This window comes from Diospyros lotus, chromosome 2, assembly GCF_014633365.1.
Source record: "Diospyros lotus cultivar Yz01 chromosome 2, ASM1463336v1, whole genome shotgun sequence".
NCBI lineage: Eukaryota > Viridiplantae > Streptophyta > Magnoliopsida > Ericales > Ebenaceae > Diospyros > Diospyros lotus.
The window spans coordinates 28,442,124-28,462,810 of NC_068339.1; the positions used below are offsets into that span (position 1 = coordinate 28,442,124).

At 35.7% G+C, this 20,687-nt stretch overlaps 1 protein-coding gene across 1 annotated transcript; it reads right to left on the bottom strand.

The window, feature by feature from the left end:
* Positions 1 to 609: 609 nt before the first annotated feature.
* LOC127794536 (fumarylacetoacetase-like) lies at positions 610 to 20,017 on the bottom strand. The gene is made up of 14 exons (XM_052325711.1): positions 19,683 to 20,017; positions 7,143 to 7,221; positions 6,716 to 6,774; positions 6,514 to 6,638; positions 6,316 to 6,390; positions 5,209 to 5,284; positions 4,948 to 5,047; positions 4,807 to 4,866; positions 4,566 to 4,636; positions 4,387 to 4,449; positions 3,804 to 3,868; positions 1,574 to 1,670; positions 1,331 to 1,456; positions 610 to 1,128 (listed from the first exon to the last, which is right to left on the bottom strand). The coding sequence occupies exons 1-14, from the start codon at positions 19,884 to 19,886 to the stop codon at positions 1,066 to 1,068; spliced, it is 1,263 nt and encodes a 420-aa protein (XP_052181671.1). The 5' UTR covers positions 19,887 to 20,017; the 3' UTR covers positions 610 to 1,065.
* Between the last annotated feature and the right edge of the window lie 670 nt (positions 20,018 to 20,687).

A 20,687-nucleotide genomic window follows, 5' to 3' on the forward strand; every position in this document is an offset into this window, starting at 1 on the left:
ACTCTACTTATACAAATTTCTATGTTATCTAGTCCTACTATTTAGGAGATAAAATACAACAGATTTTAGAGTACAAAATAATCAAGATAATTGTTATTTTTTACTCCTATTTTCTCCTATTATTGATCCTGATTTTTAGAAGTTTTATCTTCACCACACTTAATCCCTTATCTTCACCGGATTAATTTCCTCTTGCTGTATATCAGCTACGGCTTCTTCTCTTCTGATAGCTCCTTAGCCACTAGGACTCTCCAACAGCCCCTGTAAGCCATTTTATCTTCCTTTTATGGAATACAAAGGCTAAGGGAGTGATCAGAATAACTCAACGCTTCCACCATTCTACCACCCACAGTGGTGCTAGCCATTTCATCTATTGCTCTGCAACAAGGCATGATCAAGACATCTAATCAAGAGTAGGTTTAAAATTCAAAACGGATGCTTGCTAGCTTGCTGCCACTCACCACTTGTATTCCAAAAGACAACCAGAAGTAATTGGTCGGCCCAAATAAGAACAAAGCATAAGGGTAGGATTTCTTACTCAATTTACCGCAAAAGAAACATTTTGTTTGTTGTCTTCATAAAATAGAAGTTGACAATCAATTCGTTAAAGATATCATTTTACAAGAACAATTGTTTTTCTAACTACGTTATCAGTCTAAATGAGATTAGAATTACAATAATTATGATAATTGTATGGAATTGAAAGGCCACAAATTTAAATTGCCAACAACTTCTTTGCGAAGCAAGAATGGAGCTTGAATAATAAACGACCATCCCCATCCCCTACCCTTGAAAAGCAAGAAACTTTTTACCCTCTATTTCTAGTACGGGAGACAGATAAGATTTTTTTGGAAATGCCAAAATAGATCAGTTGAAAGACGTCCTTATTCAAATGAGGAGGTGCAGTACAGCTGAAGCTGATTAACTGATTGATACAAATAACAAGAAGATGACAGTTTACTCACTTCCTACTTTCTACAGCATCATCTTTGATTATCTGAAACATACAACAGTTGAGGCCAAGATGAACAAGAGCCTGCCGAGGTAAAAACGACATTTTCTCAGCTACTTTGGTGAAGGAAGAATCTTGCCAGAGCATGTCCCGAACCCCACATTGTATCCGCTCCCCTGCAAATGAATTCAGATATCGAGATTTGTCAGTCTATATAGCAAAGACAATGACAATGACATGTCAAGCTTTTATTCCACATCTGAGAGTAGAATCTAATCAGATATGTTGTCACAAAGATGTGTCGTGTGCTTAAGTGGAATAATCAACTGCAATGTGCTAAATAGACGCCAAGAGTTGAAAAGGTTCCACGATATAAACCTTGCAGCAACCGGTAAAAATGACTTCATCGCCGTCTTCTAGAAATGTATGAGTGGCTCCCCCTAAGGACAGTGGTTTTGTTCCATTCCAAGTTAACTCCAGCAAGCATCCATAGGATTCCGGTTCCTATGGGGAATGAAATGGCTCATCAACTTAAAGTGGAACAAGGAGTAATGTTTATTTTTACTTTAGAAGCATCTGCATTTCAACATCATGTAAAAGCTGATGTTTCAAAAATCTTACAGGTCCACTTATTGTCCCAGTTCCAAAAATATCACCAGGCCTCAAGTTGCAACCGTTGACAGTATGATGTGCCAGTTGTTGACTCAAAGTCCAATATCTATTCCACAAATAAAGAGATCAATAGCCAGTAATTACAAAAGGGTACTTGATAAGTGTCTTTTATACACTTATTTTGGTCTATAAACTTAGCATTTATACATTCAATGAGCATGATTTCTACTTGATTTGGTTCTATATATGGTTATGTAGATGTGGAGCATGTGTTAAAGCGGACATGGAGCAAAAAGAGTGATTTTTTGTGCATGATGGGAGTGAAATGAAGTTTGGAGGCATGGTCGGGTTTCGAATTAAAAAGAAGCAAAAGAGTATCGAAAACAAGAAGTTGAAGATGATAAAGCAAGAGGCCAAAGAAGAAGGCTAGCGGGCTTATAGCGGTATGCATACCGCTGTAGCACCGCTATAAGACTTAGTTTCTGGAGCTCACGGTCTTACAGCGGTATGCATACCGCTGTAGGACCGCTTTAGGAATTATTTTCTGGAGCTCACGGGTCTGCAGCAACAAGCATACCGCGGTAGAACCGCGGTAGGATTCAAAGTTTCGTGACAAGGCCGTTTTAAGCCCGTTTTGATCCAAATAAAAGGGAAATAGACTCCTTTAAGGTGAAGGACTTTGATAACTTAAAGAGAGCTATATAAAGGCTTATTTTTGGGAGATTAGGTCAGCTTTTTGGAAGGAGGAGAAGACGGCAAGTTGAGGCAAAAAGGGGAGATTTTCTTGAAGATCTTCGGTTTTGGTTTTATTTTTCTGTTCTTTATTCTTTGTAACATCATGAACTCCGTTTTTATTACTTTTTCGTTGGTTGAAACTATGTTAGGCTAAGTACTTTGTGGCTAGGGTGATTGATGAAACCTAGTTCAATGATGGTTTAATTAAAAGTATTTGGGTTTTATTTTATTCTTGTCTTTTGAGTTGATCGTTTGTTATGCACCAATTCCGTTTTGATGCTTGGCCGCCATTAGAACGTGTTTGTGATTTATATTGCTTTCGAGAGATTCAATATAGATTAGCACTTGATAATAAATGACATAAGGTTCGATAATAGGTAGAGATACCGTTATGCCTTGTGAAATCTTATTTTGATGATCATTGTGGATAAATGCATGTTTTTATATTTGCAGATTAATTAGAGATAATTAATCTCATATGTGAGCATAGATTCGATTGACCATCGAGAGAGGCTTTTGATTAACTTAGGATCATCGATTTTCAGATCAAAGCAAGAATTATAAAACTCAATCACTGAGAGATTAAACCAAATATAGAACTACGGTGGATTCATGAACCCTAGCGCATTAGATTTCCATATTTAAAACCTAAAGAATTATTTTGTGTTTTCCTTTGGTGAGTTAGTTTTAATTTATATAAAACTTCCATCGAGTATTCTTTGAGTTGTGTGTGGCTTATTAAAGATAATAGTGGTTAAAGTAGGGACCAAAAACCAATCCTCGTGGGAACGATACTTGATTCATCATTATATTGCTTGTTACGATTCCGTACACTTGCGGGAAAGAAAAAGTCTAACAGTACTCCTACATGATTACAACAAAATACACTACTTATTGCCAACAGCTAACCTGCTAGTAGGCATGGCCGCTAAATTGGCTAGCCCTTTCATCTTGAAAGAGAGTTTTCTAGCAGTGAAAACTCAAAGAAGAATGGATTTCAAAAACTCAAAGGAAGAACGAAAACAGGGTTCCATCTTGTTTTCTGCAGTTGGTCAGCAGTAGCATCTCTCTGCCTACCACAACCCTTAATCTCTGTTCTAACAAATTAATGCATTTCAAAATCTTAAAAAGTACTTAGCAGTCACCCATCCCCATGTACTATTGAGCTAGTGATCAAAATAATCATATGATTGTTTAATAATGATGGATAAAAAAGAAAGCAGTATATATAGTTCTCTATAGCAATAAAAATTGCCTATTTCAAGGTGTCAGAATTGCTTATTAACAACTTTTGTTTTAAAGGTGTAAGTTATCTTTTGCCCAATAAAACTTTCAAAAAGAACAGTTCCCAGTAATAACTGAATTTGTTAACTAATATACTTATAATATCAGAAGCTATAAATAACAAGAAATAAATAGTCCGACAAGCATTTATTGATAAGACAAAGTTTGTCTATACCTAGATACCAATGAATACAGGAAACTACACAAGTAAAACCCTTACAAGTGTTTGAAGTTACTCTTTGTGACAACATAAGTGTGTTCTTCTCCAGTGGGTTTAATCCGAACCTTGCAGAAAGCAGGCAGTTTGATCATTAAAATGGATTATTTGCAAAACTTTCTCAAGAACATTAAAATTTGACAACACTACAATCAAGAAGGGAAAATTTTGAGGCAGGTATAGAATTTTTTTGTTCAATGGTGCCAGACAGAAGCCCTATATGTCATTATAGCAAAGTGCATCCCCAGTGCACAAGCACTCCCCACTTTGCAAGGGTTGGGGAAGATTGTATTTGTAATTTTGTACACAACCTTTCCCTTACTTTTTTTTTTGAAGAGATTGTTTCCACAACTCGAACCCATAACTTCCTAGTCACAAAGGAGTAACCTTACCTTTGTTACTGAGGCTCACCCGCATGTCATTATACAGTTAAGAGAAAAAAAGAAAAAAGATAGCTACTTGTCACTGTTTTCTATGGACTTGACAAGCATCGAATGTGGCACATTGGACATGTTCAACCACACAAGATGCCATTCCTTGACACTAATAGAACAATTGTATATGGTACACAAAAGTGCAATTGTACCTCCAAAGAAATGTCATAGTTCGTGGAAAACTTTTCAGCAAGATATGGCAATGGATGTGGGCTCTGCAAATATAGTATGCATGCTTTAGCATGTGACTATATGAGAAAATTCTCAATAGTAAACAAAATCATGAAATCTAATCGGAGGACTCCTTGAACAGTTTAGATGGACAGGCTACCTGTTTGGGGACATCACAAGCAAAAGGTTCAAGAGCATCTAAGGTCACAATCCAAGGGGAGACTGTTGTTCCTGCAAGATTCCAAGACAAGAATTAGAGTCTGCTTCTGTAATTAGAGCATCAAGCATACAAGAAACAAGAGCAAGCATCCATTCACTCTGCCTAAGACGCTATGTATGTTCTAATCTCAGCTTCACATAATGGAAACAGTGATAGAGAATAAAGCTTTAAACATCTTTACCAAAACTCTTTCCAAGGAATGGCCCAAGAGGCACATATTCCCATGCCTGGATATCTCTAGCTGTGAAGAAGACTTCAATCAGTACAGCCTCTACAACTAACTAAACAAGGAAAAGATAAGACAAAAGAGTATAAAGCATACCACTCCAGTCATTCATCAAAACAAGCCCAAAGATATGATTTTTAGCCTTGTTAACATCTATAGGGTTTCCCAATTCATTTCCAGGCCCAACTACAGCAGCCTAAAAGCAAGACAAAGCCAGAATCAAGTGAAACCAAATTGTTTACTCATAAAGCTGTACTACCATGAGATGGCAATTGCCATATCCATAATGAACTGACACAGAAGACCTAAACATAAAGGTCAATCTTTAGTTTTTGTAGAATGCATGTAAGAGCTAACCATTTCTAGCTCAAAGTCCATCTTCCTTGAAGGTCCAAAATATGGTGGAGAATTGCCAGATGGATGACCTTGACCTCTATGGAGGAGATGAGCAGTAAACAAAATCATGAGATAAAATGGAAGGAACCATAGTAGCTTAGAACATCAAATCATAGCCTAAAGTCCAATTAACCATGTATAGAGGAGGGAATCTTCAGCCATATTCTTTGCGTTGAAAAAGTTATTCATCAAAGGATGTAACTATAGGCCAAGCAAAAGGTTTGCAATCTATTTTCTTGTTGAAAATGGAGCAGTTAAGCCCCATTCTCCTGGGGGGTTGCCACAGCATTGAGTTGTCAGACATATTACCTCTAAGCATATGAACATTGCTAGTGCACATACATATAATTAACTATATTGTAAGAGAATTTTTTCTCATTTTTATTTCAATGTGTTCCCAATTTGATTGGCATCTATGACATTATTTGCAATTGCCTGTGTTCAAGGAGATCCTCAAGGTGAGCTATATATGTGAGCAAGTAACCTCTTCTTCTCCTTATACTTTCACAATGAAAAGATAAAAAGGAAAGGAATGCAATCACGGGTAAGAACGAATATAATGAAAGCTCTGGTTCTATATAAACCATAGAGATAATTAGATACATGAAGTGGGATGCATATCAACAACATAAATACATGACTAATGGCATATTAATTACTCAAAGGTTACACTAACAACGGAAATACACAATCGAGGGCATACTAATTACTCAAAGGTTCAAGCTACAACTTGCACCAGGTGTATCACTTTGTTCCTGTAAGGATAACACTGTACATATGATGAAGAATTCTAGATGGGAGGGAGTCACATATTCTATGGTGGCTCTTCTTTTTGGTGTACATTAGTTATTCACAAGATGTTAAATGCTAGAGCAAGGCCTCTGGAAAAATAATGATGATTAAAGGGGAGCTTTTGCCATTGCATGGAGAAAAAGCTGTCATGGCTTTCAGACATTTACATTGAAGCTTCCTTTTAGATTCAATCCCACATGATAACTCTCTTTTTCTTTACACCTTTAGTAAAACTAAAAGTCATAAAAGGTAGGGATAAAATTTATTTTTTTCCACCTCGGTCTAACAATATCTGTGCCAGAAATCACAACAGATGATGCCCGCCCATGATATGCAATAGGAAGATGGAACCTAAAAAGTAGTTAGGCAAGTTTGAATCAGATCTTGAAAAATGGAAGAACTTTAAATAAACAAAGGATACGTGCTTTCCAACACTTTATCCAACAAACACAACAGGGACTGAAATAAACATACCAGTTGGGCGGAATTGGGTTTTCTGGTCCACGAAATATGGTCCCACAGTTCTTGGCATGGTGCAAAGATGCAAAGAAATCTGTATAGTCCCCTATTGCAATAGGAAGAAGCATTTCTACCTTGTCCTAGAGCATAAGGCAGAAGACATAATTAGAATGACAAACAGATACAATCAAACTCCATATTCAGCAACTAATCTTACCATAGGCAGAAGTGCCTTCCTCTTCAAACCTTCGTTGTCACGTAATGTTGGTTGTGTAGCTGGTTGAAGAATAAAATAGGTGGTAATTTAATGCTAGATTGACTCAATAATTAAGCTTGCATCTTTCCATTACAAATGTACGTGCACATATATACATACAAATTCAACTCTATCATCCCCTTGAAGGCCCATATATTTCAAAGCCTAAGGCATCTACTCCCGTAGCATAGAGTGCTAACCACATAAATAAAATTAATCAGAAGAAACATGAGAATTACAGATTAATTTCACAATGAGAAACAGATGAATGCAAAATATGCTATCAACCTAACAATTAGCACACATGACAACAACTTTTTAATTGAGAATTTCACATTGAAAAACAGATAAAACGTGAAAAGGTGGGAGAACATAACAATTAGCATACCTGACAGTAGCTTCTGAATTGCAGCACGAGCTTCCTTCCATGCAGGCCGTCCCATACCTAGGAACTTGTTAAGATTTGTCTGGCACCACCACAAATCAAATGGTAAACAATTCCATCAACTTAAAAGCCCATTGCCCAATTACAATCTCAAGAAATACCAATCAAAAGAAAAGCAAAAAGAAGAGAAAGAAACAATTCACTCTTAAATACAAAGCCCTTCAACTCATTTGGCATTACAGTGGCAATAGAATTTTTTTGCAGAATGAGTCAACTGCACCTTTTGCCACAAACTAAATTTAAGAGTAATTACACTATTTCTTCTTGCTCTGTGGTACTTTCACAGGATATCTTATTGACCATATGATGATATGCTAAATTCTAACGCCTTGATAGTTTTATGGTTAAATTGGTTAGTTCACTTCCAAGAATGGTTGATTTAATCCTGGATTAAGAAATTGGAACCCACCATGCATGCCTACTTGAAATATTTGTCACAGGGTTCTCAAATATTATGAAACTTGAAGCTGCCCTGGGGCCTCTAAATACCTCCCCCAAGATAAACCACAGCAAGACAATGGTCAAAAAGATCTAGAGGCAAAAAGGTAACCATCCTATCCCGAAATCTGGCAAGCCAATAATCAAACACCAACACCTCATCCAGCTTACAATATATGCAACTAAAGCGTCAATTATTCCAAGTAAGAATAGGACTAGAGAAGGATAAGTTGAAGAGTAGAACTCAATATAAACCTATTGAACCTCTCCATAACAATAGTCATAGAGACATCCATACTAAGCATTTCAGACTGATCTCTACACACATTAAAATCTCCAAGCAGAACCCAAGGTGAGCCATAGACCACGCCAAGAAATCCCACAACACTATTTGCCCATGATCATCATTACCAGCATATATAAAGGTGATGTAAAAAGAAACCTAGGACACAAGGATCCAACATGAGAGAGATAAACTCTAGTCTCCAGAAACCCCAACAAACTCAACTGGCTCCTTTGAATGAGGGACCTCACCTCCCCCTGCTTTGCGGGCCTTTTAAGGACACACATTCCATGAGGACACCCTCAATAGTATCAAGCTTTCAAACCCACTAATTTTTGCGTTCTTCATTTAGGCTTTTGAAAGGATTGACTAGAAAAAGAGTGAAATAGAATTTGCACTTGAGCCACCAACTGTAGCCTCACTAGGTCAATAGTGTGGGGCCTCCACTGCTTGTATGGCCATATCCTTAACTGGGCTAGCGTCTCGATCACTGTCCAACATAAGGCCATCACCCTCAACAACACTCACTAGAGGCACACTGGGATCCTCCTCCATCAAGTTGCAAAATCTATTGGCTACCAAGGCTTGAATCTCTAAGACGGGTGCATCCCCTGCCACAAAGCCTGCTACCTGACCATAGTTGCACAATTCATGGAACCCCCCATGACCTATGTTTTAGATCACATGTATTTTATCAGGGTAAAAACACATATTGGAATGGGGAAGGATGCTACCTGGTGCCATCGTTTAGGTAGGATTAAGAGTAATAGAGAATTTGGAGGGAGAGTTCAAATGGAAGGGAGGGAAACAACAAGAAAGAGGGAGAACGTTCAAGAGAAAGAGAGAAAGAGAGAAAGATAACAGCAAAGAATTCAATTGATTTCTCAACCTGCTTTCCCTCCTCTAGCCTAGCAACACATCTATCCAAAATGTACAATCCGGTAAAGCACAACCACTTAACAACTAAGTATAAGCAATACAAGCAGCAAGCATAAGAAAAGAAATGCAATCACTCTAAGACCCTTCTGCCCCTAGGAATGTGAAACCTGGATAGCTAAAAATGGTGATCCCAAATATAAAACTTTGAAGTGACTTGATAGCCCAAATTCAAAAGTCTAAACTCGGAAATCATTTGGAGATGAAAGAAGTTAGCATATCATTAAGCTTTTGAGATGATTGTTAGCTTTAATTTGTTATGTGTTAACTAAGGTTTTTTTTCCCGTTTCTGGTCCTACTATTATGGTTTTATGTTATTGCAGGCTTGCTTTTTGTTAAGTTGAACCTTATTTTCATTGCAATATCTTATGAATATAACAAATTTTTTCCTTTGAATTTTAATAGGCATACCAATACATTATTCAAAGGAAAACATGAACCAAACTATCGTACCAACTAATCCTACACCCCACAAATGCGTACCTAGCTAAGTAGCATGCCTCATACCCAAATACATTCCAAGAGACCATGGATGAACGTGGATTTCGACATAAATCTCATCATCAGTAGTCTCATCATATCCCTGAAATAACTCAAACTCCTTGAGAAATGCAAAATTGATAGATAACTCCACACATACCTTGGCAAAACCCAATTGAGACCTAGCCTCAGTTTAAGCATCCACGTGAATGGGATGACCCACAACACTAGCAATAAACTCTAGTCCCTTAAAAAACCAAAATTGGAGAGGGACATTGAGAAATTTGACCCAAACAAGGATAGTAGAATGAGAATCCTTAGACAAAACCATGCCAAGAGACCATTGCTTTAGAAATAAAGGCCTTCCTCCAACAATCCAAGGACTAGATTCAAACATCTGTAACATTTTATCCATAGAAGAAAACTAAAAGAAATAGAAATTGGTGCTATTGGAGAGTACCTCAATTAAACCCAAATTTGACCAAGGTTGATAGGCAATATGCTATACAATAGGAAATGACAAGTGTTTCTCAAGAAAATTACTCTCTAGAATAAACTACCAGTGCTTGGCCAACTCAACTCAACTCAACTACATTAGGAGAGGAGCGAACCTTGATTTTACCAGTGTCCATGATGTGCCGAAAATACAAAATAAATACTAGCACCCCTTGTTTGATAAGAAAGTTCGCCACAAACAAGAAAATACTAGCTTCGATTTGCCACACTCTAAGATAGAAGAAGGAAAAGTGATAAGAATTAGGATAAAAATGTTCTCTGCACTTTCTTCATAAAAATGTTCATACCAAAACATTACAAGATCACACATATAAATATTAGTCTTAAAGACAAACATAATAATTAAAGACAGACAACATCATTGCCTTTGTTGACAAAAGAGGGCTAATGATGATAAAAGACAAACCAAAAACATAAAGTAAAACATCATCACGTCACTTTTAACAAAGGGAATCATGATTGCCTCATTTGACAAAATGAGGCTAATGATGATAAAAGACAAATCAAAAGTATAAAGAAAAATGTCACCATGCCACTCTTGACAAATAGAGTCATGATGATAAAACACAATGATACATAAGGACAAAACACTCTCAAACATAAAGGACAAATGAAGGGTGATATCATCCATGACATCAGTTATGAGACTTGGGCTTGTTGGAAAAACTAGGGCCTGGTGGATGGACTGATTGCTTGGACTTGATCATGGAGTGCCTAGGTTGCATTCTAGTCCTGGTCTTCCAAGCAAACAAGCAATGTGATTAATTTGGGCTTTAAATCCTTCACTTTGAATTCTAACTTTTCCAAATGAGCTAGAGTCTTCCCAATAAATAACTCAAGTTCCTTTTGAAATTCTTTAGCCCTTGAACGGGTAATTGGCCCAAGACTTATATGCTCTTAGACAACCCTTACCTTTGCTTCTTTACCGTTCACATCACTCCAAGACCTTGAGTGGATGACAATGCATTTTGATTGGCATACAGGTACCCCCTTTATTAAGCATTACAACCCAGGACTTGGGTAAACCAGCTAGTGGTCCACCATAATTGCCATAGGGAGATCGCATTAGATTACCCCTCATACCTTGCTCATTAAATTCGAATTGCAAAGACTTTCCATCACTAGTTAAATCACCACCACTTTTTCTAGTCTCGTTTAAATTAAATTCAAAATTAAAGGGAGTGGGACCCACCAAATGAGATTTGTCAAAATCAAGAAGATTCTCTCTAGCCACCAGAGGATTGCTTTTTCGACCATCTCCACTGTCGGTCACCATCCCACATTGGTCAAGCCATAGGATCACCACCTCTACCTTGGATTTTCTGACCAATCTATGTTTGAATCCCATCACCAATGAAGTTCTCCCTATTATTCACACCACCAACATTGTCCCGATATTTTCAACCACCCTGAACCACCGAGTAACCCCCCAACCAATTATGAATTCAATCTACCATACCCTCTGTCCAATACCTACCATCACCAAAACCCTCGAACCTAGTTTGATGGCTCAAGGAAATCATCAGAGGCCTTCATTCCCTCCACCTTAGTCCCCCCATGTTCTCATGGCTTCTGTTTCAACAGGACACAAAGCCTTGGAATTTCCACCAAATTTTGTGGATTTTCTTCATCATCCATCTGAACCTCCTCCAATAGACCAATACCACCATCTCCAACAAGACCCATGACCTTTTAACCATCATCCAACACCCTAGAAGCCCTACCCATCCCAGATTCCTTCATAACCAAGCAACCTTTGTTAGTAGCCTAGAACGAAACCAATGACACACACCGTTCTCTGTTCGAACCAACTAGCAATGCCTCCTGCTTGTCCAAACCTTCTGCCACAGAGCCACTTGTCGAAGAGGCCATTACTGAAGCTGGAGAAGTGACTGGTGTAGTCACTGCCGAACCATTCTTCCCCACAAAACCAAGAAAATCTCCCCACACAACCTTATATCTTGATCTAAAAGATACAAGATAGGGATTATTTTCTCTTGCCCTAGTAGCTACACTTGAAGAAGGGGATGGTGGAGTTGAATAGTACTTAAGAGCACCTCCAACCCACCCCCAAATTTGGGGTGACGGGTGAAATGCCCTCCAGCCCACCCATAATTATTTTTGTTATTATAAACAAAAATAATTAATAATTTTTTTTATATATCAACTTAAATTACTACCTAAAAATTACACAATTAACCAAAAAATTTCAATTATTAATAATATTTTTTTTATAAAAGCATCACATTTACTATCTCAATTAACAAAACATTACATTCAACATGACAAAATTAAAAAAAAAAATTACATATAACGTAAAAACCTTCACAACACAAACATAAAGTCGAACATGCAAAAGAACTTAATTTTAGAAATTAGTATATTCATCCCACAAAAGATTGACTAAGGCATCTCGAAGTGCAATGTGAGCCTCTTAATCCCTGATTTGTCTATGACAAGCAAGGAATCCTTCAAAGTGAGAATTTTTATCACTTACCATCTCAATTTCTGGAACTAGCGCTTTCATCCAATCTTGAATTGGTGCATCAACATCACATTCATTTTCTACAATCATGTTGTGCATTATAATGCACATATCATTATGTCACGTAATACATGTTTTTCTAGAAACGCGTTGGTCGTGCCACAATTGCAAAGCGAGATTACAAAATGCCAAATGCACCTTCTACATCTTTTCTACAACTTGTTGCTTCATGGAGAATAATTTTTTTCTTGGGACCACGTGAATCATGAATTGTTTGCACAAGAGTAGACTACTTTTGGTTATATACTATCGGCTAGATAATAACCCGTGCTATATTCTTTTCCTCGAATGACATAATGAGCGGGAAGAGCAATACCTTCAACGAGGTTGACAAAAAGGTGGGATGCCTCCAACACATTAATATCATTGTTTGACCTAACATGCCATATCCAAATATCATAATCAGCTACAACCTTGAGGATAATGCTTGGGGATCCACTACGACCTGCATATTGTCCTGCCCAAGCCATTGGACAATTTTTTCAACTCCAATACATACAATCTAGTGATGCGGTCACCAATCAAGACTCGGCCCAAGGCTGACCCAACCAAACCGGAACAGTATCACCAAAATAGTAGTGCTATAATGTTATTTTAATACTTCTTAAGTTTTAGAATTCTATTTGATTTAGGATTCTACTTTATATTTCTACTTGATTTAGGATTCTATTTCATGTTTCTACTTGATTCAGGATTCTACTTCATGTTTGATTAGGGTTTTATTTTTATTAGGATTTTAGTTGACTTTTATTTAGGATTTATTTCTATTAGAATTCTAGTTGGATTTTGTTTTCCAAATATTAGATGGATTTGGATTAGCCAAATACTATAAATACGCCTAGGATCTAGAGTTTGTAATCAAGTTTTAATCAATCAAATTTCAGCAATCTATTTGGGTTTTCTTAGCAAAACAGTCTTGTTTTTGCGTCTTCTTGAAAGTCAAGCTTTGGCCATTGAAATTTGTTCTTCCAAGGGTTTATTTTGGTGTGTTTTTTCACACACGCGCTACACGTTGCGTCATCTAGGCTACCCAACATTCATGGAAACTCACGTTGTTCATTAACATGGAATAGCCTCACAATGTCATTGGAGTTGGGCAATCTCCCAAATCTCTTCAAACTTTCAATTGTTACGGATTCTCTTATTTTAATGTATTCATCAATGGCATCTACAGCTAGACCATATGCCAAAATTCAAAACACTGTTGTTATCTTCTAAAGAGCTAACAATCCAAATCTTCCTATACTATCTCTTTTTTGCACAAAATAGTTGTCATGACCTTCCACGGCCCTAACAATTCCTAAGAATAAATTTTGAGACGTGAAATCTTCAACAAAACATTTTTTCATTGTAACGTGGATTCTCGACAAAATAGTAGCCGAACAAGTTTGCACCAGCAATGTCTTGATGCATCAGTAAGCATTTTTTTCGTTGATTGAGATAGTGAGTAATAAGAAGGTTGTTGTTGGAATGTAGGCAAATTGTCGTGTCCTCTTATGCATCAATCATTTTGAGATTGGTCTAAAATTATACTTCATCATCATTTTCACCGTCGGATAATGAAGAAGAAGAAACATAAGAGGGACCTCCAACAGTGAAACTCATTGTTTAGTGAAAAATTGGAAGACTGGGCTTTGGGTTTCCAAAGTTCAATATATTTAATATGAGTGTGCAGAAAGATAAGCTATCTTAGGTAAGCCATCTCATTCGTTGAATTGAATTTCGGCAAAATCTCAACCCTACATTCCATATGCAAATGGAACATCACTTTTTGGAAAGATAAGATATCTTGGATAAACCACCTCGTCCGTTAGATTGGATTTCTACAAGATCTTATCCCTACAATCCATATGCAAGTAGATCATTACTTTTTGGAAATATAAGATAGATAAGCCACCCCGTCCGTTGGAATGGAATTCGACAACATCTTAGCCTTACAATTCATATCCAAATCATATCTTACCTTTTTTTTTTTTTTTTTTTATAAAATACCATAACACACATTATACCTTTAACTTCTCTTAAGTATCACATTCATTCTATCTAGAATCTCCTAAAACTTACTTCTACTCAACGAAGTTCTTCATACTCACATAAAGAAGATATACACCTATATCTTGTACATCTTGATGTTTCTCAAAAATCTATTACGGCTATATATCAGTCTAGGGACCAGTTCTGGTCTCGAATTGAAAGTGAGTATAACAATACACTTCCAGGTTCTGTAACTTGGGCTCAAAATAAAAAAATCCTTACAGAAGCGAATGCAAGTTATCATGGCTGAAGTTAACAAAATGCGAGAATGTACTCGACAAGTTGAAAATCTGAATTCAAGCAATCCTACGGAACAAGACATTGTGAGTATTATTCGTAACATTAGTTTATAGAATTATATTTAAATGAACATAATATTACATTTGAATCATTCTGCAAATGTTTCGAGCCAAAATGTTGCTAGCAGATAAAAGAACTATAAGAGAGGATTCAAATTTGATCATGTCTGGCCTCACCTAAAGATATTGAAAAATTTGGAGGCGATATTAACACAAAAACAATCCTTCATCGACAAGGTGGATTTAGAGAGGATTCAAATTTGATCATGTTTGGCCTCACCTAAAGATATTGAAAATTTTGGTGGCAATATTAACACAAAAACAATCCTTCATCGACAAGGTGGATTTAGTGCATCATCAGAAGGAGAATCTCCAACTTCATAGTACCACATGCCATCACAACCAGCATTTTCTTGATTGTCTTCATTTTCTTTGGATATAAACGAAGAAGATGTTGAAGATCCTTCTACTCAATGACCCGTAAAGGCAAAACTGAAAAGGAAAAACGACGAAGAAAACATAAAATTTATTGAAGCTATTAAGGAAGAAAATCGACAACTTGCTAAAGCGAGGATAGACACCATATTTACCAAATCCAAATGATCCGAGCACAAAATGAGTCAAGGGCCATGGCTGAATATCGAGAGGAAAATAAGATTTTATTGAAAGATTTGACATCTATAGAGGATTCAAATCTACGCAAATATTTCCGAACTGAACAAACAAAAACTTTACAAAAAAGAACTCAACAACAAGGTGGCAGATCTCAAAGTAACCTGGTTCCTTTGGCCAGTATTTCGATAATATTGGAGGATCCGGAAATGATCTACCGGATTATTAAATTATTATCTTTGTTTATGATGTCGTAGTGTTCATTCAGCTCATTTTTAATTATCGTGTTTGTAAATTTATTTAGTACATTTAATAATTATTACTCATTAATTGATTACAGTTTATGAATATTATTTAAAGATTAATATTAATAATAAGTAAATAAAAAAAAATTTACCCCAAATTTGGGGTAATGTGTTTGTCCCCATTTTGCCCTTCCATTTTAAGTATAACAAATTTTAATTCCTTTTATATCCTTTTTTTTTTATATTTTTACATCTTTTTATTTACTTATTAATAATATTTAAATAATATTAATAAATTATAATCAATTAATGAGTAATAATTATTAAATGCACTAAATTAAAAATAATTAAATAAAATTTACGTACACGATAATTAGAAATGAGCCGAATGAACACTATGACATCATAAATCTTGAAACTAAAGTTTTTAAGATTTAAATACTACATAAACAAAGACAACAATCTAATAATCCAATAAATCACTTTCAGATCCTCCAATATCATCGAAATACTGGCCAAAGGAACCAGGGGTACTTTGAGATCCGCAACCTTGTTGAGTTCTTTTTTGTAAAATTTTTGTTTATTTAGTTCGAAAATATTCGCATAGATTTGGATCCTCTATAGATGTCAAATCTTTCAATAAAATCTTATCTTCATCTCAATATTCAGCCATGGCCAACTTCTTTGACTCATTTTGTGCTCAAATCATTTGAATTTGATAAATATGGTGTCTATCCTCGCTGCTCTTTTTCAAAATGTTAGCAAGTTGTCGATTTTCTTCCTTAATAGCTTCAATAAATGTTGTGTTTTCTTTGTCATTTTTCCTTTTCAATTTTGCCTTTTTTGCCCTTACAGGTCAATGAGTAAAAAGACCTTCAACATCTTTTTCGTTTATATCCAGAGAAAATAAAGACAATCCAGGAGATGCTGGTTGTGATGGAGTGTGATACTCTAAACTTAGAGATTCTCCTTCTACTAATGCACTAATTCCACCTTATCAATGAAAAATTGTTGTTGTTTTGTTAACATCGCCTCTAAATTTTTAAATATCTTTGAGGAGAGGCCAGACATAATTAAATTTGAATCATTTCTTGTAGTTCTTATCTTCTGCTAACAGCATTTTGACTCGAAACATCGACAGAATAATGCAAATGTAATGTTATGTTATGTTCATTTAAATATGATATTATAAACTAATGTTACGAATAATACTCATAATGTCTTATTCCATAGCACCACTTGGATTCAAATTTTCAACTTGTCGAACACATCCTCACATTTTGTTAACTGTAGCCATGATAACTTGCATTCACTTCTATAAAAAAAATTTATTTCAAGCCTGAGTTACAAAACCCGGAAGTGTGTTATTATACTCACTTTCAATTTGAGACTAGAACTGATCCCTAGACTGGTATATACCCGTAATTGGATTTTGAGAAACACCAAGATACACATGACACGGGTGTATATCTTCTTCGTGTGAGTATGAAGAACTTTGTTGAGCAAAAGTCATTTTTAGGAGATTCCAGATAGAGTGAATGTGATACTTAAGAGAAGTTAAAGGTATGATATCATGATGTGTGTCATAGTATTTTATAAACAAAAAAGAAAGTAAGATATGATTTGAATATGAATTGTAGGGGTAAGATGTTGCCAAAATCCAATCGAACAGACGAGGTGACTTATCTAAAATATCTTTTATCTTTCTAAAAAATGATGATCCACTTGCATATGGATTGTAGGGCTAAGATATTGCAGAAATCCAATCTAACAAACGAGGTGGCTTATCCAATATATCTTATCTTTCCAAAAAGTGATGATCCACTTGCATATGAAATGTAGAATTGAGATCTTGCCGAAATCCAATCCAACGGATGAGATGACTTACTTAAGATAGCTTATCTTTCTACACACTCATATTAAATACATTGAACTTTGGATACTCAAAGCCTAGTCTTCCAATTTATCACTAAACAATGAGTTTCACTGTTGGAGGTCCCTCTTATGTTTCTTCTTCTTTGTTATCTGACGGTGAAAGTGATGATAAAATACAATTTCAAGCCAATCTCGAAGCGATTGATGCAAATGAGGACACGGCAATTCACCTACATTCCAACAACAACCTCCTTATTGCTCACTATCTCAATCAACGAAAAATATGTCTACCGATGCATGAAGGCTCGATTCCTGGTCATATAATGATCAATCATGATTGAGAGATTGTTGGTGCAAACTTGTTTTACAACTATTTTGCCGAGAATCCACGTTACAATGAAGAGATGTTTCGTCAAAGATTTCACACGTCTCGAAATTTATTCTTATGAATTGTTAAGGCCATGGAAGGTCATAAAAACTAATTTGTGCAAAAAAGAGATAGTATAGAAAGACTTAAATTGTTAGCTCTTCAGAAGATAACGGCTGTGTTTCGAATTTTGACATATGGTGTAATTGTAGATGCCACTGATGAATACATTAAAATAGGAGAATCCATAGCAATTGAAAGTTTAAGAAATTTGGTCGTGTTGTTGTGGAAGTATTCACAGAGTGTTATATGAGATCGCCCAACTCCAATGATGTTGCGAGGCTACTCCATGTCGACAAACAACGTGGGTTTCCAATAATGTTGGATAGCCAAGATTGTATGCATTGTAGATGGAAAAATTGTCCAACGACTTGGGCAGGACAATATGCAGATCGTAATAGATCCCCAAACATTATCTTTGAGGTTGAAACTGATTATGATATTTGGATATGACATACATATTTTGACATGCTAGGGTCAAACAATGACATTAATATGTTGAAGGCATCCCACCTTTTCCCCAACCTCACTAAAGGTATTGCTCATCTCGCTCATTATGTCATTTGAGGAAAAGAATATAACCTGGGTTATTATCTAGCCAATAGTATATATCAAAAATGATCTACTCTTGTGCAAACAATTCATGATCCACGTGATCCCAAAAAAAAATTTGCCATGAAGCAACAAGCTTGTAGAAAAGATATAAAACGTGCATTTGGCGTTTTGCAATCTCGCTTTGCAATTGTGGCAAGACCGACTCATTTCTGGCAAAAACATGTACTACCTAGCATAATGACTACATGCATTATTATGCACAACATAATTGTAGAGGATAAGTGTGATGTTGATGCACCAATTCAAGATTGGATGGAAGCGCCAGTTCCAGATTGGATGGAAGCGCCAGTTCCAAAAGTCAAGACAGCAAGTGATGAAAATTCTCACTTTGAAGAATTCCTTACTCGTCATAGACAAATCAATGATAAAGAGGCTCACATTGCACTTCGAGATGTCAGGATTGATCATTTGTGAGATGAATATACTAATTCTGAGAATTAAGTTTTCTTGCATGTTCGACTCTACGTTTGTGTGGAGAAGGTTTTTACGTTATATATAATATTTTTTTTTATTTTCTCACGTTGAATGTAATGTTTTGTTAATTAAGATAGTAAATGTAATGCTTTTATAAAAAAATTATTATTAATAATTAAAAAAATTTAGTTAATTACGTAATTTTTAGGTAGTAATTTAACTTGATATATAATAAGTAAGTAAATAATTTTGGAAATAAAATAAATATTTATAATAACTAAAATAAAGAAAAAAAGAAAATAGGTAAGTTTTACCCCAAATCTGGGGCAAAGGGTTGGAGATGCTCTTAGAAGACATGGAAACTAAGGTTAAAACCCTAGCAAGCTAGAGAAGAAGGGCCAGAGAGAGGAGAGAGCATTTTGGCAAAACCAGGGTTTGGTAGTTTCTCCTTTTTCTCTAATACATATAAAATTCTTAACCATCACTAACCTCCCCACTATATGAGACGTATGAATATAAAAAGGTTAACCAAGCAGCAATTATACAAGAACGTTAGTACTTCAGTACTTGTTGCCTGTGGAAATTGCGTTGGCCTCAAACAGTCACGAGGATGAGTCACCGGAGACAAGATGTTGAGCTTTGGATTTAAAATGTTAACACTAGCACTAACACTAGCAATAGTCAATGCTCCAAACCACACTCGCAAAGCTCGCTCTCTGTACAAGTACTTGAAAGTAACAGAGCTTTTGTAGCAGTGGAGTCACCTGATTGAAGCAATCGGTATCGTTGAGAAGCGGACCATCAAAGAGGCCTGCTGAAGCAATGACGGAGAGATCCAAGACGTAGTCGCCGATGGCCACGCCCGGTCTGGCCTCCGAACCTGATTCGGGCTTGAAGACGCCATATGGAAGATTCTGGATCGGGAAGTGAGAGTGCGGCTGGACTTCAACGAACGACTCCAAATTCATTCTGCCGGGCGGGAAACGACGTGGTAACGATGCTCTATTACAGCTCTGCTGAACTGAGAAAGGAAGACGGGCGGGGAGGGAGGCACTGGAAGAGGAAGGGTAAGCTTAATCAGTTCGCTCTGTCTAACTGGACTTAAATAGAGGAAAGACGAGCAGGTGAAATCACGCTGGTCACGCGGCAGGTAAACCTTTTTCTGTATTTTAACTTTATTCAAATAAGAATAAATTAGGAAATTGCATTTATAAGTTTGTTTTAATTAATTTAAAATGAGAATACAGTTACGTTTAGTATTCCATCCCCTGCCACCACCGTCTGCAGTTTTGTTGATTTGGGTTGGAAATCAAGGGTTAAAAACCGCGGTTGGGGTAAATTTAAGACTACGTTTTGTTTACTTTTTACTTTTTAATTTTTAATTTTTAATTTTTAGTTTTGAATTTATTTTTAATTTTTTATTTTATTAGTCTATTTTTAAAAAATTAAGAACACGTTCTCTTTTCATTTTAAAAATTATTTTTTAAAATAAAAAATTAAAAAACGTATTTTCTTTGAAATTTTGAAAATAATTTTTAATGATATTTTATTCAATAAATTTGATTATTCAGTAAATTAGAAATATTTAATGTTAATATTTTATTAAAAATATATATATACATTTTAAAGTTAATGAATTTTGTAATATTTTTTTATTATAATAATAAAATATGAATAAATAAATAAATAAATGTGTTTTGAGTTTAAAGTTTATTTTAGATAAAAACACTCAAAATAACTTTTTGTTGTTTTAAGTTTTCTTTACAATT

Bases quoted from the DNA above. Each gene is read 5' to 3' on its own strand.
- LOC127794536 (XM_052325711.1), bottom strand. From the start codon at position 19,886: ATGAATTTGGAGTCGTTCGTTGAAGTCCAGCCGCACTCTCACTTCCCG. The intron at 6,775-7,142 runs GTATGCTAATTG...TTCTTCAACCAG, and splicing joins AATTCAGAAGCTACTGTCAG to CTACACAACCAACATTACGT. The intron at 4,867-4,947 runs GTATGCTTTATA...TCTTCTTCACAG, and splicing joins TTTGATGAATGACTGGAGTG to CTAGAGATATCCAGGCATGG.